General features: G+C 40.0%; 1 protein-coding gene and 1 pseudogene across 1 annotated transcript in view; one reads left to right on the top strand and one right to left on the bottom strand.

Annotated features, from left to right (window-relative positions):
* MCF2L2 (MCF.2 cell line derived transforming sequence-like 2) overlaps positions 1-26316 on the top strand; it is a 237482-nt gene that overhangs the window by 121522 nt on the left and 89644 nt on the right. Inside the window, exons 12-15 of the mRNA XM_055307990.1 lie at positions 481-672; positions 7832-8009; positions 12743-12822; positions 26219-26304. Of these exons, the coding sequence (XP_055163965.1) occupies positions 481-672; positions 7832-8009; positions 12743-12822; positions 26219-26304 (536 nt within the window). The remainder of the gene's footprint in view (positions 1-480; positions 673-7831; positions 8010-12742; positions 12823-26218; positions 26305-26316) is intronic.
* LOC129498583 (cytochrome c oxidase assembly factor 3 homolog, mitochondrial-like) lies at positions 22471-26289 on the bottom strand (annotated as a pseudogene).

Here is a 26316-nt window from a genome sequence, read left to right as displayed (position 1 = left end):
TGTTTTTGTTAAAAACATTCCCTCCCCTAGGAAGACATGTACAGGCCAGGTCTAATGCCTTATTTGTCAACATATGCTCTTATAATCAATTAGGACACAAGATGAGTGGCCTAGAAGGCAAACTCCAAAAGTCATTAGTTACATTTCTCAATGGTTAGACCAAACCTAAGAATACGTAACTTTTCCTCCTTTGGAGATGTAGCAATTACTGTCAGTGTAAAAGAGAAGAACATTTATACAATTCTTTTTACTGACTAGTTGACTTCCTGAGAAATGAACAGATGTAAAATTAGTTTGGGTTTGTCCACCTTATAGTTGTGTTGATAGTGGTTAGACCTATGAACTTTATTCTGTCCCAGAACAATTTTCCATTGCCTCAGGATCCTTCTAGACCACATATGAGCTCAGACCTCCTTGATGGTTGTGGTGGCTGAGTTGTGGTCAGGCTGATTACATAGAGCACTGTGTTTCTTTTGAAAGGTCAGCCAGTGGTGTGAAACAGGAATCTACCTTTTGGCTTCCCAAGCTGTAGACAAGTGCCAGTCACGAGAGGGGGTTGACGTTGCCTTGAATGACATCGAGGCATTCCTGAGTACGGCGAAGGAGTACCAGTTGCCCAGCCACATGGAATTTTACAGCCAGTTTGAGTTGATACTCACCATTGATGTAAAGGTAATATTCCTGGGTTATTTTCATCTTGCAGTTAGAAAGCGTTGGGGGACCTTTTGCCTGTTACGTAAGAAAATCTGTACTGAGCAGGCTCACCAGTTCCAGAATTCTCAGGTGGCATCTTAGACTCTTGGTTTGTGCTTCCTGGCAAACTGACCCTTTGTGATCTCACCCGAATACCACCTTCAGTCATTCATTTCTCTCCAAATACTCATGAGCATCTCTGGTGTATCATGCATTGTGCTGAGGACACAGCAATGAGAAGAAATAAGACCTGGTTCCATACCTGATGAAACTTAGTGGAAGAGGCTAACATTAATAAATGTCAAACACAAAACATAAGAATATGTTATAAGCTGAGATAAGTGGTCTGGAAGAGAGAATTAGGATCCTGCTGGGTATGTGACAGAAGAACTTGGCCTAGACTGGGAATCACTTGAGCTAAGGCTTGGATAATGAGTAGAGATAATGGGGGAGCCTTTCCAGACCAGAGGTAATAGCATGTGCAGAGGACACAGGGCTGGAGGGAAGCTGGCACAAGTGCAGAACCCAAAGGTCAGGATGGCTGGAATACAGAGAGCAAAGGGAGGGTGTTTGGGGTGATATAAGAGAGAGGCAGATGAAGCAAGGCTCTGTGGGCCATATTAGGGAGTCTGGTCTTTATTCTAAGAGCAGTGGGAAGCCACTGAAGGATTTAAGCAGGGGAATAACTTGATTGGATTTGCATTTTTTTTTTTTTTACTTATGATAGTCATACATAGAGAGAGAGAGAGAGAGAGAAGCAGAGACACAGGCAGAGGGAGAAGCAGGCTCCACTCCATGCCCCGGGAGCCCGACGTGGGACTCGATCCTGGGTCTCCAGGATCACGCCCTGGGCCAAAGGCAGGCGCCAAACCGCTGCGCCACCCAGAGATCCCTGGATTTGCATTTTGAGAGGAGCATTCTGTTATGAAATCAGAAGAATTATGTATAGTACACCTTCCTCTGAGATTCACATCACCTTGTATGTATCTTTCCTATAGGGCCTTATTCTTTTGAGTCACGGAATCTAATTCACATTCTTTCAGGGTGCACTTGTGCCAGCTTACCTCTAGCCCTGTGTCCTCTGCACATGCCATTACTTTTGGTCTAGAAAGTCTCCCCCATTATCTCTACTCATTCTCCAGGTCTTGGCTCAAGTGATCCCCAGTATAGGGAGCATACTCAAAGTGATTGAAGGAGTTTGATGCCGGCACTTTTTACAAAGATATGGGCAGGATTTGGGGAACCCAGTAGGGGTGGTGAAGGTCCCTGGGGCTAACAAGAAGCAGAAAGTAGTTACCAGCCTCAAAGCAAAGGAGATCCCAGGAAGCCTCAAAGGCCTCAAAGACAAAAGAGATACCAGGAAGCACTGTAGCTGTGACTGTGAAAGATGCTTTAAGAACTATGGCCTTGGGCAGAGGGATGAGACCACCAATGGGGAAATATATATCCCTACTGTCCTTGCTCCCTGTCTTGAATTTCCTGGTGGTGCTACCCATTGGCCAAACCAATTAAAAACCCATAGGCATGTGAGCCTACTCAGCTCCTGGGAGGTCAGCTTCCTGGGACACAGAGCAGGGAAAAGAAGATGTAGTAGGGCAACTAATGGGGAATATCCAGCATATATAACTTTTATAGTTAATTTTTATGGGATACCCTGAAGTCCATCCATGGATTCAGGCTAAGAGCCTTTGCTGTAATATGTTATATACCATACTGCATTCTACTTATTTACTTAAATGTCTGTCTTGCTTATTATACTGGGAGCTCCTGAAATGCAGGAGCTTTATCCATCTCTGTATCCCTGTGCCTAACCTTTGCCTGGTGTCCAATCCATATTTGTTGAGCAAGTGGCAGGCAGGTGGCAGAGTGGGTCAAGTACAGTGGGGGCAGCTCAGTGCGGAGTTGTACCTTAATGATGTTCTTTCTCTGAAGTCTTTTGGTGGTAAGGTATGAACATGGTAAGGGGTGGGGGATGGATAGGCAGACACCTTCTCGCAACACAAGGACTCTCTGCTTCCTTGCAGAAGGAAGAAAGAGAAGGCCCATCTGGTGTAGGTTCTACACTGCAGACCTGGTATTGGTAGCTCCAGGTCAGATTCCTAAGGCAGAATGGTCTCACCCAGCTCCAAGTCCATTAGCTGCTCAAATTAGTGTATTCAGTCAACCAGGGAGATTTGTGGCCACAGCTGCTGTTCTGGCCAACTTCAGCAAAATTCCTAGCCATACCACCTACCAGGAAATGAATAAAACTTCATAAACCATCTTGGAAAACAGGCAGAAATATAGGGAAAGGAGAGGATTATAAGAGAAATAATTTTTTTAAATTCTATATGTCAAATGAATCAAACTATCCCCAGAGCCCATCTTTTGATGGGTTTGAAGTAAAATTTTAGGTTATAAGATTTAAATATCCTGTTGTATCAGAGAAAGTTCTATCCACTGAGAAGTAATGACTTTGTTGTCAAAACTAGTACTCTACACATATAGAAATAGTCCTAGATACATGTTAATGTAGATATGGTACAGACAAATGTACCTTTTTATTTTGACAGTTGAAATAGTCTAGAAGCAATGAGACTTCCAGTGTCAACAAGCACACCTACCCCTAAGATCTTGGTGTCTAATACCATTCTTCAATAAAAGAGACCTGAGCTCCTTGGAGAAATGGCTGATTCTAGGGCTGGGACAGGGAATATGCAAGATGATCCTAGAGCATCTTGTAGTAGAAGAAGGAACTATTAAAAACAAAACAACAAACCACAGTGATGGGACATAGGTGGCAATTGAAAAGAACTCCCCATGGCCAATAATAGAACAATTTGAATAAATATATATGATACAAATAAATGATGGAATAAATAAATGGGGCAGAAGAAACTAACCTCCCATGTAGAAGAATTCTAAATTATTTATGTAGATACTTTGCCCTCAAGGAGATAGAGCAAATTCCCCAACCCTTAAATATGGCACTGTACATAGTGGCTCACTTTGTCAGTACAGGGAGGGAGAGACAAAAAGTGATGTTATAGTGAAGTGACTTTACACACACGACCTCAGCCAGATGACCAAGGTCAACAACATCAACAGTGTTGTCATGCAGATATGATGTACCCTTGATATGATGGGATGAACATGGCACTTTACTTCCATGGTCTTATACCCCCCAACTCATAGCTCCAGTCCAATCATGAGAAAAACGTCAGATAAATTCCAGCTGAGGGGCATGCTACAAAATATATGACCAATACTTCTCAAAATAGTCAAGATCATCAAAAACCAGGAAAAGCTAAGAAACTGCCACAGCCAAGAAGAGCCTAAGAAGTTATGGCAACTACATATAATATGGGATCTTGGAGTGGCCCCTGGCAGAAAAAGTATATTAGATAAGACTAAGGAAATCTAGCTAAAATATGGACTTTATTTAATAATAATAATAATAATAATAATAATTTATTTTTATAATAAAATAACATATCAATATTGTTTTATTATTTGTGAGAAATGTACCATACTAATGTAAACTGTTAAGATAGGGGAAACTGGGTAGTCTATATGGGAATTCTCTGTACTAGTTTATAATTTTTTCTGTAATTCTAAAACTATTTGAGAAAATAAAATTTATTTCTAAAACACTGATACTCTATGTCTAAATAATTGAATTTGTTATATTTAAGACAAAGTGATTATCAAAACTACATCTACAATTAAACGTTTGTTCTTATAGCAGCCACCCTGTCTGTCTAAGTCTTGTCAAGTGCTTTTCTGCAATATATTGCTACTGTGCTACCCTCTTAGTGCTGCTGTTTTGATTTTTTCTCCTTTGTCCACTTTCACCACCCAGTTTAGAAAATGAAACAATCACAGTAACAAATAGCAAAATTCAATTATTTAAGTATTCACTGGGAACCCAGTTTGTGCTTTATTTGTATTCTAGGAGTACAATAATGAAGGTCACTATCTCTATGGTGAAGGTGCTAGCAGTTTGTTTGTTTGTTTGTTTGTTTGTTTGTTTGTTTATTTATTTATTTATTTATTTATTAGGTGCTAGCAGTTTAGTGGAAGACAAACATGTCCCCAGTAACTGCCTGTTGTCCAAGAGCATATGGAATGGAAGGGACAGTGGGGCACATAGGGGAGGCAAAGGTCAGCTCAGCCTGGGGAAGTCAGGGTGTTCTTAAGAGAAGTTGCCTAAATTTGGCCTAGAAGATTGGGTAGGAGTTTTTAAGTGAGACAAAGCAGAGGGAGGGAACCTCAGCAGAAGGCAGAGGAGGTGAGAGGGCAGACTAGAAATAAGAATGTTCCCATAATTGCATAGCTGGAGGCTGGAGTGAGAAGTGGGGACAAGTAGAGGTTAGACTAGAGGGAAGTCAGGGTTGGTTGATGAAAGATCCAGTGTTTTCTGACGAGTCTGGACTTTATCCCAGCAGGGCATTTAAAGATAGAAGTTATATGATCAGGTTTACATCCTGGAAAGATAATTCTGATTGTGGTATGGATAATGGCTTTGCAAGTAAAAAGAGGAAAGAGAAGAAGAGGGGATGCAGTTGTATATCTTGCACCAACTCCTCCTTCATCTGAGTTTAGATTTAGGGTCTCTTCTGACCACCTCACCATTTTCAAGGTTCACCCTGGGATCTTAAGAGGGAGATGCAAGAGAGCAAAGGTGATTCAAGGCCTGCCCAGTCCAAGTGGTGAGTCACAGGGCTCCAGCATGTGGCACTGACCTCACATCAGGGTTTACACCATACAAAACCAATTTGACAGACATCCTTTCAGTCAGATTTCTTGATATTTGTGCAGCAGTTAACACCTATGACTCCATTTTCTGAAGCTTATAACTGAGCTGGCCACCGAGTGTCATCACCATCCCCACAGAAATACAAATTGACATTGCTATCACTCTGACATAAGGGGATTTGGTTTCATTTGGGATCTGGACCATAGCTGTCCACTGTACACCTGAGCTTCCTGAGGCCAGAGACACATTCTCTGAAGAGACCTTTTAAACACAAGCTCCACCTTGATCTAAATCACGGGTCTGCAAATGATAGTGTGTGGACCAAAGCTGCTTGCCATCGACTTTTGTAAATAAAGTTTTATCAGAACACAACCACACTCATTCATTTATGTGTTATACATTATATATGACTACTTTTGTGCTACAGCATCAGAGGGCAGTAGTTGTAATAGACTAGATGATCTGCAAAACCTGAAATATTTACTGTTTGGCCCTTTACAGAAAAATTTTGCTGACCCCTAGTCCAGACCAACACTGTTCAATAGAAACATAATGCAAGCTGTACATATGACTTAAGATTTCCTAGTAGCCGGGGATCCCTGGGCGGCGCAGCGGTTTGGCACCTGCCTTTGGCCCAGGGCACGATCCTGGAGACCCGGGATCGAGTCCCACGTCGGGCTCCCAGTGCATGGAGCCTGCTTCTCCCTCTGCCTGTGTCTCTGCCTCTCTCTCTCTCTCTCTCTCTGTGTGTGACTATCATAAAAAAAAAAAAAAAAGATTTTCTAGTAGCCACATTTAAAAAAGTGAAAAGAAACAAGTGAAATAAATTTTAATAATGTTTAATTTAACCAATATCCAAAATACTGTTTAAATTTATAATCAATATCAAAAATTATTATTTACATTCTTTTTTATTCTAAGTCCTCAAAATCTAGTGTGTATTTTACACTCATGGCACAACTCAATTCAGACAAGCTGCATTTTAGGTGTCAGTAGCCTCAAGTGGCGAGTGGTTATTGTATCAGACTGTCCAGGTCTGTACTCTTGACTCTATAAGGTCTGAGACTAGCACTAGATCTTGGGGTAGAGGTCAGCCTTGATAGGATCCTCCATCTGTAGAGGAACAGTTATCCCATAACTGACATGATATTTCTCCCTCAGGGCAATTGGCTCTTTCCCTCAGAAGATGGCCCATCATAAAAAAGACAAGTATACTTTTCTAGTTGCAAAATGTGGCAACCTCTAGTTGCTGAGCCTGTACTTTCAGAATTAGGCAACCTCAGAGCACCCTATATGGCTTGTGGTGGTTGAGCTCTTCTAATTTTGGATCCTTTCTTTGGTGGCTAAAATCCAGGAGACGGATGTTAAATGTGAGATGTCTGACATCCATCAGAGTTGGCATGACAAAGAAAAGACTACCCACTTCCCTTGACCCAATAGAGATATAGGGATGTCATGCTGGAAGCAAGGACAGAAGAAACATATTCAGCTGAATTTAGGCTTTGGCGAAACTCAGAGATTTTTTGTTTTGTTTTGTTTTGCTTTGCTTTATTTTTTTTAAGATTTTATTTATTTATTTGAGAGAGACAGAGGTAGTGAGTAAGTGGGGAGGAGAGGGAGAAGCAGGCTTTTCCCTGAGCTGGGAGCCCAACATGGGGCTCCATCTCAGGGTCCTGGAATCAGGGCCTGAGCCAAAGGCAGATGCTCAACAGACTAAGCCTCTCAGATGCCCCTACAGGGCTTATTTCTTATCTCTTAAATCTCTGCCTTAGAACATATGATCAGTTAGGGGAATGTCTGTGAATTTCATCTTTCCCTTGGTATTTTTTCAGTTTACTTCTTTACTACTTATGTATAGGGAAGGGGGTCTCACAGAATAAAATTTAAATGTTTACCCTTGGGTATTTGGGGTTCCCTGAATCATGCCTCAGGATGTAGGCAACTCTTTCCTCCAGAACCCTTAAACTGTTTTCTGCAACAGAACCTTTATTCAGGGCACACCTCTTATTTTGAAATCCTCCTGTTTTGTAAAGTAGCCTGATGTTCTTTATTCATAGTCTGTGGCATCCTCTATTACTATTAATGGACATGACTTCGTGAACATTTATCTGCTCAATATATATTTACTGAGCACCGCTCTGTGCTAGGCAGTGTTCTAGGCAAGGAGATACAGTACTGAAAAGGAAAGGATATGATCATTATCCATCAGTTGAGAGATGCAAACTCTCAGAATCACAATTCTGGTGCAGGGTGAATTGTGCCAGGACATGCATATGGATGGAAGGGTCACCTGAAGGAAGTGAGGCTGGGGGAGGAGGGGAAGATGGGAGTAAGAGAATGCTTCATGTCCTCAGGCCCTGTTCAGAGTGACCTGGTCATGTTTTCCTTTTGTTCCTGTAGGCCAAAGCCCAGGAAGTACTGCAGAAGCTGTGCGATGTACAGGAAATATTTCACAAGAGGCAAATGAGTTTGATGAAACTGGCTGCCAGACAGACTCGCCCAGTGCAACCTGTGGCCCCTCATCCTGAGTCCTCCCCAAAATGGATGTCACCAAAAACCAGCCAGCCCTTCACCTTGGGTAGGTTATTTGGGGAAGGAAGCTTTGTGTTCTTATGTTTCATAATGCTTATTAGGGTTGAGACTGTAGGTGTTTTCACAAATATTATTTAAAATAAAGTAAAGATATGGATAGTACAGGCATTGCAGACTTTATAGAGTTAGGTAAAATTGAGTGCCTGTGTACAAGGAGATGCTCACAGTCTAGAAGATGAATAATATAAATGTGCAAATAACATCAGCATGAAATAGACTCCACTAAGGACCTTTAAAATGCTCACAAGATTCTATTAGCAGTCCAGTGTAAAGTTGGTTCTTTGTAAAGATAAAACAGTAGATAGGTCCTTACACCAGTCTTGTATGGTCTTGATTACAATAGCTTATTAGTAAGCCTTGAGATCGGGTAGTATAAGTCATATGTGTTTTTTTCCAGATTATTTTGACTATTTTAGGTCCTTTTCATTTCCATATAAATTTTAGAATCACTTTTCAATTTCTGCTGACATTATGATGGAGGTTGAACTGAATTTTTAGGTCAATTTGGGGAAAACTGTTATCATACCAATATTGAGTTTCAATCCATAGATGTTATAAATCTTCATTTATTTAGATCTTGAAAGACTTTATTTATTTGAGAGAGAGAGACAGAGATAGTGAGAGAGAGCATGAGTGGGGAAAAGAGGGAAAAGCAAGGCTTTTTGCTGAGCAGGGAGCCCAACGTGGGCCTCGATCCCAGGGTCCTGGGATATATACTTGGCACTATAGTTATTTTTTGGTTTTGGTTTTTGTTTGCTCTTTTTTTGAGTTTTTATTTAAGTTCCAGTTAGTTAACATACAGTGTAATATTAGTTTCAGGTGTACGAGATAGTGATTGGACACTTCCATACTTCACCCAGTGCTCATCAGGACAAGTACACTTCTTAATCCCCATCACCTGTTCAACCCAGCTGCGCACCCCGCTCCCCCCACCCCATCCCCATACCTCCCCTCTGGTGATCATCAGTTTATTCTCTGTAGTTTGAGTGTGTTACTTGGTTTGCCTCTCTCTTTTATCCCTTTGCTCATTTTTTTCTTTCTTAAATTTCACATGAGTGAAGTGATATGGTATTTGGCAGTATACTATACTGGTTTGAGTGTAGAGATCTTAGATATTTCATGTTTTTTTTAACTGTATAGTAAATATGATTTACCATATTTAACTATCAATAGGAATATATTTTTGAATAAAATATAATCAGGTCATCTTTCTGTTTCGATCTTTATGCTTTTTCCCCCCTTGCCTTATTATAATGTTGAGACCTCCAGTACAGTGTTGAATAGAAGTGGTGAGAGCAGACATCTTTATCCTTTTCACAATGTTAAGGCAAAGAGTTCCTTTTCTACCTTAAAGTATGATATTAACAGTAAGTTTTTCACAGACACCTTTTATCAGGTTGAGAAAGTTCCCTTCTCTTCCTAGTTTGAGGAGAGTTTTCATCAAGAATGATTGTTGACTTTCACATGCTCTTCATGGTGCGTATATTGAAATGATCATATAATTTTCTCCTTTATTTGTTAATATGGTGGATTACATGATTTATTTTCAAATGTTAAAACAATTTTATATTCCTGGGATAAACTGCTCTTGGATATGTTATATATGTTATTTGTTACTCTGTTATTTGAAACTCTGTTATTAAGCACATATATGTTCATAATTGTTATGTCTTCCAGATACACTGGCTCTTTTATAATTAGGAAACATCTCTTCTTCTCTCCTTATATTTAGTAATACTCTTTGTCCTGAAGTCTATTTTGTCTGCTATTAATATAGCACTCCAGCTTTCTTATGCTTAGTATTTGCATAATATATTTTTTCCATTCTTCTATTGTTTTAAAAGTGTATCTCTTGTAAGCAGCATATAATTGGGCCTTGACTTTTTTTGGGGGGGGGGCTTGACTTTTTAATACAGTCTGTTAACCTCTACCTTCTGATTGGAGTATTTTGTCCATTTACTTACAATGTGATTATTGATATAGTTGGATTTAGGGCTACAATTTTGTTACTTGTTATTTATTTTCTCATTTTCCTCTTTCTGTTCCTCCTTTCCTACCTTCTTTTGGGTTAGCAATTTTTTTAGTGTTCTGTTTTAATCCCTTATTGGCTTTTTAGCATACCTCTTTGCATTGCTTTTCTCAGATATATGCTCAGATATAACTCAGTATTTTTTTTGTTTTATATAAATAGTCTTTTACATCTACTCCCTTATTCAGTCATTTCCAGTATTCTTTTTATTCCTTATTGTAGATCTGAATCATCACTTTGTGTCATTCTCTTTAGGGGAAAGAACTTCCTATGCATTTCTTGTTGTGTAGATCTGTTGGAAACAAATTCTTTTGGTTTTTATTTATCTGAAAATTATGGAGTCTTTTGGTAATTCTCCATTTCATATGGTTGACAGTCCCCTGTCTCCCATTACACATTCCACTTTTTAGAATCAAGCTTTGATAATAGTTTAGTGCATTTCTTTTTTGAATTTTCTATGTGCACACACACACACACACACACACTCAATACACTTATGCACACATCCTGCTCACACATACAAACAGACATTCACACACAGAGATAGGATGGCTAGAGATAGGACCTGGTTCTCCTAAGTTCTCATTTAGAGATCCTTTCCAAAACTAAATTGTGTTCATTTCTGTGATTTTTTTCCTCTGTCATTGTTTTAAGGGATATATGTTTGTTACAAGTAAATAAAGCTGGAATAATAGCTTGTTTCTCATTTTTTTTCAAATACAATATCTCATCATGGATAATGACCCTTCTAGCATAAGTAGATCTTTGTCGTGTCTGAATGGGTATCATTGTCTTTGGCCAGACATCTTGCTCATTTTGCAGAACAATTCTGCACTTTTGCTTTGGATAGTAACTGCTGAGTGTGGATTCAGGCAAGTCACTAACAAGATTTTCAAACACATTTATCTGATTCCTCCTTAGTAACTGAGTCTGTTCCAGGACAAACCATTATATTTCACAGCGCAAGTAGCATTAGGGAGCTGGAATCTTGGCTCTGACTCTCGTTAGCTGGGTGCCTTGGGTACAGCATTAACCTAACATTTATAAAGAATGTGAAAAATTCTTTTGTGGCTATAATAGCTAAAATGTACTGTTTACCATGATCTAAACACTGCATATATTAACTCATTAAGCCTCATAACAATCCTATACTAGAGGCTTTCTCATTATTCCACACTTTACCGATGAAGAAACTAAAGCACAGAGATTACTCTGATAATAATGAGTCTTGTACATGAAAGAGCAAGACTCAAATGCTGGCAATGTGGCTCCTTGCCCCTGCCTTCAACTTCTCTGTTGTACTTACAGTGGGAAGGGTGGTGCTTCTCAGTCGTGGGTGTTGCCAATTATAATGTATGCACTTCTAGCATCCAGTTATTATGCCTGCAATCACTCAGTTTAAAGGGATCCTGCAGAGAGTGAGGAGCTCAAAGGATTGTTCATTGTTATGAAGTAGCTTCAGTGGTCATATACCAAGAACAGCAAACAGTGTATTTCACTACAGATTGCAATAGTATCAATGAAAAAATTCCATAGGAAGCCCCAGCTGATTCCAGTTGACTCACAGAACCTGAAGGTTGGGAGGAATCTCTGGAGGCCACAGTTCATCACAGATAAGAATCAGTGTGATATATTGGGGGCATTAGGTGGATGGCATTTTGGAATGTAGAAATTACTTATTAGCCTCGCAGCAATCATGCCGAATGCAGCCCTCTGATAATGCTGGGTTAGAAAGCCTCAGGGCCTAACCAGGGCTTCACTTCCCCAAGTCCCATTCTTAAAGCCAAATGCCTAAAGAGAGGATATCTCCCAGGTGTCCTATGAGCTCTGCGGAAAGGAAGGGAGGGTGACAGACAGGGAAGAGAGCAAGAGCAAGACAGCCCAGTTCCATCTTGACTCAGCTAATTCATTCTTTACATAGTTGTCTCATCCACTAATATATGTGGTTCCATAATCCAACTGTTAGATTAGCAACAATTCCTGGCTGGGGCTGGCATAGACATTCTCTTGTATATCATAGTATGATTATGTGAGTGTGTGGGGGGATGGGTTTCATGGGTGTGTGTATGTGGAGAGAGAAAGAGGAAGAGAACTCTTTAAGGAAATGGTTGTGTTTAAGTGGTAAGATTTTAGCATTTTTTAGGTTGTCTGTAATAAGGACAAATTACTTGTATAGTATAAAATATATATATGTCCAATAAATGTGGTATCTAGAATTGAATCTGGTTTTCTAATCCAAGAGCAACATCAACTGCAGTATTATATGGTACAAAGATAAATGCTAAAACAGCAGTACAGAAAAGAATCCATGAAGTTTGAATGTCAAGGAAGACTTCATGAAGAAAAGTGACCTTTTTGCTGAGCCTTAAAAATGGGAATGATGGAAATTCTCTTGTTTTAACCACATTACATTTACTGATTTGTTGTAGTTTGGTGTTTTTTTGTAGTGGTCTGTGTGACTTTTGTCTCTGGATCAAATGTTAAACGCCTGGGGTCAAGGGCTATTTTTTTTCTGCATCTCTCCTTCCCCTCCAATTTCATCTCCCACCTCGGAAATCACCACAGCAGCTCAATTAAGCTTTGTTAAGCCCAACCCAGTCCAAGTGCTCATCCAAGCCAGGGCACACACACTCTGGGTTATTTATAAGCTGAGTTGCCAAATTAATGGCATGTTTTCTTTATCTCTCTAGCTCCTCTTCAGAGAACATCTGAGGAAACTTATACAGGGACATTAGAAAAGGAAGATGATGAGACTAAATTTGAAGTCAAGGTAGGACCACCTTTTTCTTTTATAGATAGAAAATTCTGACATGAGAGAGTATTGTTGCCATACTTACCAATAAATGAAGTTTATTTGAGAGAGGTATGGGAGAGTTATTACCCTCTCCATACCTATCACACTTCTAGACTACTGCTCTCAAGAGCTGAGGTTTATAGGATTTCTTCCTTTTCTTTCTTCTTTTTTTTTTAAAGATTTTATTTATTCATTCATGAGAGACAGAGAGAGAGAGAGAGAGAGAGGCAGAGACACAGGCAGAGGGAGAAGCAGGCTCCATGCACCAGGAGCCTGACGTGGGATTCGATCCCGGGTCTCCAGGATCGCGCCCTGGGCCAAAGGCAGGCGCCAAACCGCTGCGCCACCCAGGGATCCCCTTTTCTTTCTTCTTAATTGCAACTAGAAAAATTAATTTGGTGGGACGTCTGGGTGGCTCAGTGGTTGAGCATCTGCCTTTGGCTCAGGTCGTGATCCCGGGGTCCTGCGTTGGAATTCCGGGTCAAGCTCCCTGCAGGGAGCCTGCTTCTCCCTCTGCCTGTGTCTCTGCCTCGCTCTGTGTATCTCATGAATGAATAAGTAAAATCTAAAAAAAAAAAAAAAAAAAAGAAAGAAAAACTGGTTATGGTCATGGATGTAATTGTTGGTAGATATTATGTTATTGAAGGAAAAGTCATTTTGTGCATTCCTATAATCTGACTTCATATTTAAAATTGGTAGAACAATGTGTGGTTTATGTACAAAAAACCTGACTGAATTGCATAGAGCTACACACACACACACACACACATGCACACACACACACACATGCCTAAGTGGTGAGCTCTGAATAAACTCTGTAGATTGTATTCACATCACTTTCTTGGTTTTAATATTATGCTCTAGCTGTGTAAAATATTAATATTAGAGGAAGTTGGGGGAAGGGTGCATGAAATTTCCCTCTATGTTTCTTTGCAACCTTATGTGAATCCATAATATTTCAAAATAAAGGTTAAAAGAAAAACATAAGCTTTGGAATTAGGCAGACCCGCATTGAAGCCACATAAGCCACTTTAAGCCTCCATTTCTCCTCTATAAAAATGGGGATAACAACAGCTATCATCTGAAACTAATTTTGAGCAGCAAATGGAAACTTGAAAATTGCCAAGCACTGTATAATTGTAAAGTAACATTATATTTCAAGACTCAAATAAAAAATATGTCGCTGCAAAAGCAGTCCTAGAAAGGGCCCTTTTGCCCCTGCCTCACTAAAAATTGAGTATCTGGCTGATGGAATGGTTCCGAAAGCAGAAGCCAGTAGAGCATGAGTCACATGCGCTTTAGCAACAGTTTGGATACACCATCTGTGCCCAGTGTGTCTGAATAGAGGACCCCACATGTCTTCCACCAACCATCACAGAGTCAGGCAGAGAGCAGGTCTCAGACTTTTCTTCCTCAAGACAGAAACCATGTGGGAAGTGGAGTTCCCAGCAGACTACTCTTAGAGAGAGAAACCTGCAATTCTTTTGTCTGTTTAGTCATCCGTTTATAGTTTAGGCAGATGAGGGAATTGCTGCAGCTATTTCAGAATCTCCTGTGGTTGGAGAAATTGCTTTACTGTGCTTTCCAGAGTTAAGTAACAAACTTCAGTTTCACACAATCATGATCAGCCATTTAAAAGAGTAAATAGCAGGTGCCTGGGTGGCTCAGTTGGTTAAGCATCTGCCTTTGGCTCAGGTCATGATCCTGGGGTCCTAGCATTGAGCCCTATGTCAGGCTCCCTGATCAGTGGGGAGTCTACTCCTCCTTCTTCCTTTACCTGTCCCCCTTGCTCATGCTCTATCATGTAAATAAATAAAATCTTTAAAAAAAAAAAAGTTTGAAATGGGCATATGTAATGAAATTTTGCCAGACTTGACATCCATGGAGTCTGTGGAATTATTGAGTGACATAAAACAGGTTTAACTGTGATCATTTTCAAAACTGAGCATCACCCTACCCTGATGTGTACCCTTGACCTCAGAGAATCTCATCTTTGGAGGTAAGAGCTGTGTCAAGTGCACTGAAGCACATGTCCAGCCCCTGAACTTCCATGCTGTTACTATTCACCCACAATGTGATTTGAACTTATCTCATAGCTCTCTGATTTTCTTTGCTCATCTTTAGACAATATATTTATGGTCTACTCTATAAAGATGCCGTGGGAATTGTGTGTATGTGGAGGTTCTCATAATAAAAGACTCCAAATTCGAGCGAATTATTTCAATAATTGTGAACAATAAAAACGAGTGCTGCTGTTTTATTTGTTGAGAAAAAAAAGGAACTATAGTCAGTAAGCATAAAGCACCTTTTCTCAGGGAAAAGTCTCAGGACTTTAAGGTATTTAAGACAAATTTTTCCATAAGCTACATTTATTATTTACTCCAATTTTGTATGTTGGTAAGAATAGACAATGCAGGAACTAGAGCAGGGGAAGAATCAGAGGCCTATAGGGTTGGAAAATGTTGAGTAGAATCCAAGAAGTTCTGACCACCAGACTTTTGGTTTCTTCTTTTTTGGCCATGCTGCTTATTTAATTCAGGCTCCAAGCCCATCCTGCTAGGATGCTGGCTCCCTCATAGGCAGATCACCAATAGCACAGGTACTGGTAAGTTGGCGCAAGCCAATGTTACAATTGTCCTGGGCTTTTGTTTTTATTTTTCCTTATTGTTCCCTTGTTTGTGTATTTAGTAAAGGGCTTTTCCTGCAACAACATGTATTTTAATAGTCAAGGCAGTGGAGGAAGCAGGGTAGGAACAGTCTGCCAGACTTCCTCAATTTGGCAAACAGAGGCTGCTCAGACTTCTACTTCTAAACACCAAGGCTATGAGAAGTGTGAGCAGAATCCATATAGTTATGACTGACTGTGAGTAGAAAGGAAGAGGATATATGAATGAAATCCCTAAATTGTAGAGTTAAAAATTGATTCACGACCAATAAATGCAATTAGCATTTGACAAGGGAGGCAGTTTAACCAGGGAAACCATCATCCCAAAATATATAAGAAAACTAGTAAAATAAAAGAAACGTTAGAAAAAAGAGTCATGTCTGTGTGATTCATAGTTTATTACAAGGGGGACAAGGAGGTTGACTAACACCAAGAACGATCACTGCTGCTTGTGTTTTGTGGCCCCTGTCCAAGACAGATGACCAGAAACATAACGTCTAACTCTGATGACAATTCTGACATCCTTGACCTTAGGCCTAGATCACAAAGATGAAATGAAACCATAGCGCAAATCAAAACATTGTGAAAAATGGCTCACCTTGCCCTCCTTGGATAAATGCTCACAGACAAAACAAACAAACAAACAAAAGCCAAAAACCAAAACCACTCATGATGCCACTAGAGTCACTAATACTTCAACAAAATCATGGTATGAAGTTGTCATCATCAGAGAACTCATTTCCAAAAACGGCATTCCATCTTCTCAGGTAGTGTAATCCTTGCTTTACTTGTTGGAAGGAACTTCAACTAAACTTGGCAAGCTGTCTGGGCCATCTGGCAGCTGTGCAGCCATGTGTTAGACTCACTGACGTGGTCTGGGAAAGCCTAGCAGTGGAGGAGATTCTCTGTGGTTGCTGGCTGTGGTGATGTGGCTAGTTCAGGTGCTTTACGTCATCAGCTGGAAGCTGAAAGCATGACTCACAGGAGCTTGCTTTCCCTGGCCGCTCATATCATAGCTTCTTCAGAGCTGGAAAGAAGCCAAAGGGTGATGAAAATTCCTTTTTCATGAATGTGAACCCTCAGGTTAAAGGTAGAGCTACTGGCTTTGAGCACCAACAAGCTGTTTCTGCGTACCTGTTAAAGTGGCTTACAGTAGCAGAGGCCCTTTGAGGCTGCCAACAGCCTCCTTCATAAAAATTAAAGAAAAAAAAAAGCCAAGGCTACAGGCTATAGATTAGGGAGGTGAGAGAAGAGTTGTTAACACCGATGAGGCCCAGACATCATGCTATATATACCCTTTTCATGACAAATCCTTAGGGCCTTGAAGAAGATGATGAGGAAGATGATGTTTCCCTCATTTTATCTGTGATGCTGTTGAGACTCTGAGAAGTTAAGTGCGTTTCCCTAAGGGTCACTCAACCAGTAAATGGTGGACCTGGGATTTGAAACTTGTAGTTTCTTTAATCCAACAGTTTTCTTATTTAACTTAATCCATTTACCTATAGTCCATTAGTTGCTTAATCTACCTAACTACCAGTTTATTTAATCTCTCATGCTCTAAGTTTCCACTTCTGCAAAATGGGGCTAAAGCAACTTTACAGGTGGTTGATTAAATGAGAACTATATGACTTCAATAATAATAATATTAAATAAAAAATAGCAAAATTTTTAAAATGAGAAATATATGGGAAGTACTTAGCATGATGCCTCACATATAGCAGATTGTTGGTAATTTTAGTTTCCCATTTAATCCCATGTTTATAAAAAAAATTTAAAAAAAATAATAATCCCATGTTTATAGATAGAATGTTCTGTATAAAATATGAAAAGTAGCTGAAGGAAGGTCATATTCAGGTCTTAAACTGAGTAACTTCTCCTAATCTTGAATATATACTATTTTGCTAAATGATAATAGATCAGGCCCAAACTCAGTTCCTTGCTTTCTCACTCCTTTGAATCCCCAAAGCTTTCATTTATCTTTCTGATTCTCAGTGGGAGAGCTGTATAAACTATAAGCACATTTCAGTGTTCACCCTCTATGATGCTTGAAGTCTGATCATTCAGAGAATCCACCAAATCTTTGAGGCAACTCCCAACTAAGCTTTCTGAAGAATCTCTAGAACCAAGATTGTCAAGGTTTCCTATGTATTGCAGCCCCAAGAAGCTTATTAATAACGGAGATTCTCAAGCTCTACCCTCAGAGATCCTGATTCAGGAGGGCTAGAATATGGTCCAGGAATCTGAATTTTTAACTTTTAAATTTAAAAGTTTTAATTTGGTAACTAGAATACAGGTGGTATAATGATTGCATTTTTGGTCACACTGGTCAAGAGGCTATATTTTCATAGGTCATAAAGACTTGGGATAAAGGAGAGGTGGATGGATCTCTTAGGCTAATATAGACTCCAGAATTTAGTGAAGTAAGGGTGTGATTCTATTCATCTATGAAAATGTACTTTCATTGAGGGAGCTATATGAAAAAGGAGAGAGTAACAGTTAAGACCACTGTTGACTTTGCTATTTTACCAATAAAAAACTGAGATGACTAAAATGTTCGGTTGGTCCAATCTAGATGTCTTATTCAGCTCCATTTAATATATATTAAGGCAATTGCTATGGGTCATATGGAAATAATTCTAACATGGGGTCTAAACTCAGGAAACTTACAAGTTTCATGAGGGAAACAACATATTTCAAATAATTTATAATGTAGAGAAGAATGACATACTGCCGGTAGAAGGAATAAAGCATGGTAGGAGGCAGAAGAGGGAACAGTTCATAACAAAGATATTTGGGATATTTTTTATAAAGGAGATGGCATTTGAACTTAACTTTGCAAAATAAATACTACTTTGAAAGGGATAAGACAGAGAAGGGCAGTCAAGATGGGGAAGTGTATAAAGTCTCAAAAGTCTGAAGGGGCATAGGCTATTCTGGAAATGGTTTGAGAAAGCCAGAGAGGTAGGTTGCTGAAAGCTTTGGTTAGGAGTTGTTGCTAGGAAAGGCACTTATGTATTAGAAAGATGACTCTGGTATACAATGAAGAGTAGACTAGAAGAAGGCAGGCAGATGGACCAGCTGCCAGCAGGTGTCACAGTCTGGATGTGACTCCAGTATTAAGAGCCTAATAATGACAGGAAAAGGGAGATGGGTAGAGTTTATACCCATCCATCCTGATGTTCTCCCCAGTTGTCTAGAATAAACTAGACTATCAAGAAAGTGTGATGAATGATGAATAAAGATCAAAGCAGAAAAGAAAGGGAAAATATTTAATAGGGAAAGAAGATACTGAAGACACTTGAAGTTTCCATCTTGGATTCCTCATTGGATGAATTTGTTGGCTAATATAGAGCACTCAGGAGAAACAGTAAAGAGTGAGGACTGATGAAGACCAAATCCAACATTTGTAGGGTTTTATAGATCTAGGACAGCAACCCACATCCTCTCTTTCTATGAGCTGTAGCCACCCTCCCCACACCCCAATAATGAGAGTCAGCCAATTGACCTTGAGGTTATGTGGAAATTATTTGTGAAATAGGTTAGGGACCAAAATTTATCTAATGAAGTATTTATCAAACTTGTGATTTTATTTGTGAGTTAGAATTTATAGACATAAGAATTAAGTTACATTGTCATTTATGCATTGAAGTTAAAATCACATGAAATCAAATAGCTTGAGAAAATTCTAGATATGTGGGCCACTTCTTTTCAATGTCCTTGGCACACTTCTTTCTTTTTTTTTTTTAAGACTTTATTTATTCATGAGAGACACAGAGAGAGGCAGAGACATAGACAGAGGGAGAAGCAGGCTCCTCCAGTGGAGCCTGACGTGGGACTCATGGGTCTCTGGGACCACGCCCTGAGCTGAAGGCAACACTCAACCATTGAGCCACCCAGGCATTCCAGCACACTTATTTCTTTCACATTTTCTTGGGTTGGGAATGGGAGAAAGGTATCTTGCAACATGTTTCTCAATTTCTAATATTTTATTATTTTTTTCAAAAGAATTTATTTATTTATTTATTTATTTATTTATTTATTTATTTATTTATTTATTGAGAGAGAGAGCAAGCATGAGCAGTGGGGAAAGGGAGAAATAGGCTGCCCATTAAACGGGGAGCCTGATGCAGGGCTCCATCCCAGGACCCTGGGATCATGACTTGAGCTGAAGGCAGCTGCTTAAACGACTGAGCCACCCAGGTGCCCCTTAATTTCTAATACTCTAAACAGAACTACAGACTTGTAAATCACTGTTAAAACAATGTTACAGTTTTTAAAGAGGACACTTTTCCCACAAACAAAATATTATAAACAGTGTTTAGAATATTAGTCCAGCCTTTAAAAACCAATGTAACCAATGAGATCATTGAACTAATTACTACCAATACTGGCTGGGGATTTCAAGGTTTTAGAGAAAAGAGATCCTGGAAAAATTTTGAATAGGAAAAGTTTGCATTTGAGACCTTTCCCTAAAGCCTCAGGACTACTCATGCCTGTCTTCTCAAGCCTGCCCTTCTCCTCCAAAGGGTTTTAGTCTATAACATGTGCTAAAACCTTCTTCTCTATCCTCCCTCTTGGAAGACCCAACCCAATATAGCTGATCTGGACTAGATGTGCGAGAATATCTGAATGAGCTAGTTTATAGCACTGCATGGATGATGAGTGACTGATAGCTCCTTAACCCTTCTGGAAATATTTGCCATTAAAAAAAAGCTAAAACCAAGAGTCAGTCACCCAACTGACTGAGCCACCCTGGTTCCCCTGAAATAAAGTTTTTATTTTTTTATTTTTTTATTTTTTTTTTTGAAATAAAGTTTTTAAACAAGATTCCTTCAAGCTAGGCACTTAGGCTGTTTTCTCAATTTTGAAACACATCTTTCTTCAAAATATGGGGGAATCGAAAATAATTAGATTATGTATTTGTTGAGAAGACATAGGAAGTCATCATTCAAGGTGCTTCTAGAGAACCTGTATGTGGGTTGATGTCACTTTGAAACTGGGAAGAGGCTGGGGTAGAAATGGGGGTACATGGAGTACGTTGCGTCCAGAGCAGTTGGCAGCTGCCTGCTATCGCTGTCATCTTTTTTCTTCAGCATAAAATGCACATAAATGGGGAGGAGCATTTGCACTGGATTGGCTCTCCAATAGTGTGGCTTACCGGTTGATTCCCTTTTAAATCACCAGTTGGCTGAGAAAATCTACTCTGTGAGATGCCCTAGAGGCAATTCTAAGTCAGGGTTGATTGAAGGGAAACAGGATATGATTTCACAGAGACTTTTTGCTCTGCTTTAAAAAAGCATCATTTTAGGGGCACCTGGGTGGCTCAGTTGGTTAAGCGCCCAACTCTTGGTTTCATCTCAGGTCGTGATCTCAGGGTCATGAGATTGAAATTGAGATTGAGCCCTGTGACTGCTCTGTGCAAAGGGCAGAGTCAGTTTGTCCCTCTTTCCTCCCCTGGCAAATGTGCGTTCTTTCTTTCTCTGAAATAGATACATTTTAAAAATGGATAAAAAATATATAAAAAAGCATCATTGTATAATTCAGCAAGGCTCCTAGGGACTCTCTAACAAAAAATATAGCAGCAATTGGTCATTTGGTCTGTGGTCAATTTTCTTGGTTCATTATTTAAAATAAAAGGAACAAAAAAAACAGTATTTGAAAAAACCAAGCATTTATGTAAATATGTAGTCTTCCTTCTAGGGCTTTCAGGAAGCTTAATTTAAATTTTTTCCCTAAAAAAGAAAAAAAGAAAAAAAATTTTTTCCCTAAAAGTAATCTGGCTACAATTTAGATTTCATCTTAAAAGCAGAAGCAATAGCACCTATGTTGGTATTTGATATTATAAGCAGAGGGATGGTTCATAGCCAATTTACATATCTCCCTTACTTTATACAGAAGAAAATAAATGCCCAGGGAGCCTAAGTGACTCGGCTAACACCTCCCAGCTAGTGGGAAATAAGGGGTCTCTAATATACACAAGCATGTACAAAGTGCCCAGCAATTACTGAAGGTCATTGTGCCTGGGTGCTTTACATACATTACCTGTTTTAATCCCTACAAAATAGATATTAAAGAGCCAGCCATTTGGGACACCTGGGTGGCTCAGCGGTTTAGTGCCTGCCTTCGGCCCAGAGCGTGATCCTGGAGTCCCGGGATCGAGTCCCACATCAGGCTCCCTGCATGGAGCCTGCTTCTCCCTCTGCCTGTGTCTCTACCTCTCTCTGTGTGTCTCTCATGAATAAATAAATAAAATCTTAAAAAAAAAAAAAAGAGCCAGCCATAAATACCATTTATCAAGTCTTCTCTGTACTGAGTACTTTCATTCCTTTTCTCAAATCACCACAACCACACTCTGATACGGATACAGTAAGTCTTCTTTTACAATAGAGACCTAAGGTGCAAAGGAGTCTTGCCCAAGGTCACTTTTAAATAAAAACTAAGTCAAGGATTCCCACCCAGGTCTACCGCTCACATGAAGAATCTGTGTGTTTCTCATTCTCTAAAAGGTTTTCAAAATGCAAGTCACAATGGTGATAGTGAACTCAGTTTGGTGGCTCACAGGCATTTAAAAATAAATAAAAAGAATAGAATGCCACAGGGATAGCCTAATTTAAAAACAGAGTATATCACATCAGCTATATATATGTCTATTTTGTGTGTGTGTGTGTGTGTGTGTGTGTGTGTCCAGCACAACTAAGCAATTAACTAAATTCTGACACTATCTACCTAGAGATAGCATCACGTCCCACAGGTTAAGGGGGATTGCTCCCTGACCCCCTTCAGACGCCATTTGGAAAGTCCAAGTTGTCACTGATGCTTCTGACCAACCTGCTGTAGATCAGTTTTTTATGACCCCCCTTTTGGGTTGGATTAATTTGCTAGAGTGTCTCACAGAACTGAGAGAAACATTTTACTTACTAGATTACCAGTTTATTTTAAAAGGGTGTAATTCAGGAACAGCCAGATGGAACACATGCATAGGGCAAAGTATAGGGACATGGAGCTTCCATGCTCTCTGAGCAAGTGCCCCCCTCCCCATTTCCATGTGTTCACCAACACAGCGGCTCTCTTTTTGGGTATTTATGGAGGCTTCAATACATAGGCATGACAGGTTAAACCACTGGCCATTGGTGATTGAACTCAATCTCCAGCCCTCCTCCCCTCCCTGGAAGTGGTGGTGGTCAGGGAAACGAAAATTCCAACCCTCTAATTATGTGGTTGGTTCCCCTGGCATTCAGTCCCCATTCTTTGGTGCTTTCCAAAAGCTACCTTATTAACATAAACTCTGGTGGGGTTAAAAGGGGATGTTATGAATAACAAAAGAAAACTTCATGACTCTTATCAACGTAGGAAATTACAGGTTTTAGGAGATCTGTACCAGAAACAGAACACGATCAAATATAGATTTACTAAATCACAATACATGTGTATGTATGTTTTGATGTTTTTTTGTGGGGCATGGTCAGCCTTTGAAAGCTACTGCACTGGAATACAGCCAATCTGTCTAAACCTTAGCAAAGCATTGGTATACAGTATAGTTAACTACCTCCCTGCAGGTTATTAAAGCAGTACCCAGATCTGCTGTGGGTCCTTCCCATCACATTCTCAATGGCAGCAGTGTTACATTCCACTGAACTTGATCTACAGAGGATTCTTTCTCTACCCTGACACCAGCTGTCTGACATGTGGTCCCAGGAATATGGGTCAACACAACCAAGTCCATGCCCAGGCATTTCAGCAAGCCCATGTCTCATGCATGACAAAGTCTATAAATTAGAAGAACATCATCATTCAGTGTAAAAGATAACAGTCCATACCTGTACACCTTGAGTCATTGTTATTTTTCTGCCCTTAGGTTGTCATGAAAGAAAAGACTACAACATACCCCACTTACAATAGACCAACAAAAGAGTTGGAAAAAGCACAATTCATTTTATAAGCAGTAGTAAGTTTTACAGTGAGAGGAAGCTTTGTTAGTGATAGTGGTTACTCTTTTTTTTTTTAGAGGTGACTCAGTTTATTATTCTCAACCTAACTCCATCTTTCCCACTTTAGGCTCCAACATTACACACAGCTGCCACCTCCATAACAGCTAAGCCCCGGGGAGGTAAAGAGGGTAAACCACAAAGTCTGAAAGCCTAAGAAAAGCCAAAGTTATACAGCTCTCAAAAAAGGAAACAAACTGCAAGAAGGGCTCAGTGGACAGTTTTTGTAAGGTGGGCAATACTCCCTTGACCTGGCCAAATGCAATAAATTCTTGGGCTCAATCATCGTTCAAGGTTGAGGCCATCAATGCTGTGTGCAGGCTTGGATTTCCACAGGGTCACTGGGTATCATCCACCACGTGAAAGGGGCTCCAGCGGGTTGGAGACGTGCAGTGTCCACCTGGTTCAGGGTCCTGATGCCCTCCCGAGGGCTTGGGCTCAGGTTCGGGCAGCTTTGACCTCATCCTCCAGCTCATCTAGGAAATGCTCCTGGGACACGGAGTAGGAGGTGTAGCCATAAATAGCTAACACCACGGCCCCAATGCAGCAGGCCGGGTCAGGATGTTCCGGGTCCGCCTTTGCAGCAGCCTCTTCTGCCACTGGGCGAGCTCCACCTGCTGCATGAACTACGGCTGCGTGGGAGTCACCTTCTCCCGGGTCGGGTCGATGCGCTGAGCCACAGGGGCCTGTCCACTCTTAGTATTGAGAGGGTCACCTGCACCAGGCGCTGCCATGTTGCTGCTCCACCCTTCATAGTCCCAATAGTGGTTACTCTTGATGAAGGTCCCATATTATTTTGAGAGATCCAAAGACCAATAGGGCTAAAGGTCCAAGTCCAGCTGGTATTTCAGGCATAGTAATGTCACAGGGGAGGAACTAGAAAGGCATGCCATATAACATTAACTGCCATGGTAATTAGTTCAACGTTATATAGAAAATGTGAAGAAAGAGCTTTGGTATAGTGTGGTGAAAATAACTAGATTGGTTTGAATCCAGGGACTGGTATTTATTTCTGTAAATTGACTGAAATGAGAAATATATACTAGTATCTGGTCAAATATATGTAATAAAAGGAACTAAAAATTTAGATTCTTAGTGAAATGATACTCATTTTTTTTAAAGATTTAATTTATTTATTCATGAGAGACACACAGAGAGAGGCAGAGATATAGGCAGAGGGAAGAGCACGCTCCCGGTGGTGAGCCTGATGTGGGACTCGATCCCAGGACTCTGAGATCATGACCTGAGCCAAAGGCAGATACTCAACCACTGACCCACCCAGGTGCCCCATGATATCCTGTTTAAAAAAAAACAAAAAACAAATATGAACTTGGAACTTAAGATTGTCCTTGTTTGAGCTGAATGCTAAACTGGTATCCCAAAGAACCCTTTATTTGTTAGCTTGCTTTCTGGATATGTCAGATTTGATAGGGCATCAGTGAAAAAGATCAAAGATCCATGATTTTCTTTCATTCATTGGACATTTTTGAATTGCTGTTTCTGTGGTTGGCATTATGAATAAAAAAAACCAAAAACCTTACCTTGACTGCTTTCTGTTTAATCCATTGACAGGCCTTTCTTCTTGCATTGTCAACAATGAGCTGAGAGCCTATCACTCTCATCTCTTTTACAAGGAGACTTCTCATCTGTTCCTCCGTCTGGGGAACTTTGTCCTTCACCTTCCAGCTCTAATTTACATAGAATCTTTATGTTTACTCATTAAATTTCCTTAAACAATACTTCTGCAAGATGGCTTTTTCAAAATCTATACTCCCTTTTGTGACAGTATAAAATAACTCATTAAACAGAACCTGGCAGCCAGGAAGAATTCAAATGCTGGCTAATTATCTACTTGTTAATTATTACTCAATACCTTTAAGATACTCTGGTTGCTATCCATGTTATACAAATTCATTTCCTTATTAAAACTATATTTTATTGAGAGTAAAATAAATAATTTTGCCTCTTTTTGAGAATTAAATCCCTAATATTCTGAAAAAGAGCCCCAGCCCTATGTGGTAGATAGTGCCATGGGGTCCATGTTCTAAGGGGAGGAAATTGAGGCAGAGGGGATCAGTGAATATGCCCAAGGTCTCAGATGGGAGGTAGTGGAGCAGGGTTACCAACCACAAGCTGGCTTCAAGTCTATACCAGTGACCAATCTGTACCACCTAAGGAACCAGCTGATTTCAGACACAGTGCATGCTAGAATGGACTTGTGATTACCAGCCTGTGAAAGTGGACTCTGGGTTTATCTCATCTCTGTCTTTAGCTCACTTTCTGGTCTTGGGTAGGTCATAACTTCTCCAGATCTTGATTTCTTACCTCCAGAAGTTAAAAAAAAAAAAAAAAGGAGATATTGAATCAAATGATCTTTTTACTTGTTGCCCTTAGCTCAAACTCTGAATCTTTATTGTGAGTCAACCGGGAAGAAGGAGGAGTACATTATTATTAATAGCCGTTCATTATTAAGGAAAAAGGATACCTGCTTTTGAGAAAGAGTTTTTGATGCTTCTAAAGGAAGCCTGAAGGGCAAACTGTAACAGATCTGCAGAGGACTTGGGAAAAAACCCAAGAAAGGAAAAGAAAGATTAGGGACCCGACATGGTGCTTATCTAGAACACTGAAAACAAAAACAAACAGAACAAATAAATTAGAGGAAAGAAAACTATACAGCCCCCAAATAAAATAGACCATCTTACCAAAATTTCTTTCTCTTCAGAATGAAGAAATACTGGAAAGCAGTCATGATGGGGAGAACCCTGGACGAGAGCAGCTTGAGAGTCCTGAAAATCTTTCCCCCACCAGGTAAGATTGCAG

Source organism: Nyctereutes procyonoides, unplaced genomic scaffold (genome assembly GCF_905146905.1).
Source record: "Nyctereutes procyonoides isolate TBG_1078 unplaced genomic scaffold, NYPRO_anot_genome, whole genome shotgun sequence".
NCBI lineage: Eukaryota > Metazoa > Chordata > Mammalia > Carnivora > Canidae > Nyctereutes > Nyctereutes procyonoides.
Note: the sequence above shows the minus strand (reverse complement) of the source record. Positions and strands in the feature narration are given on the sequence as shown.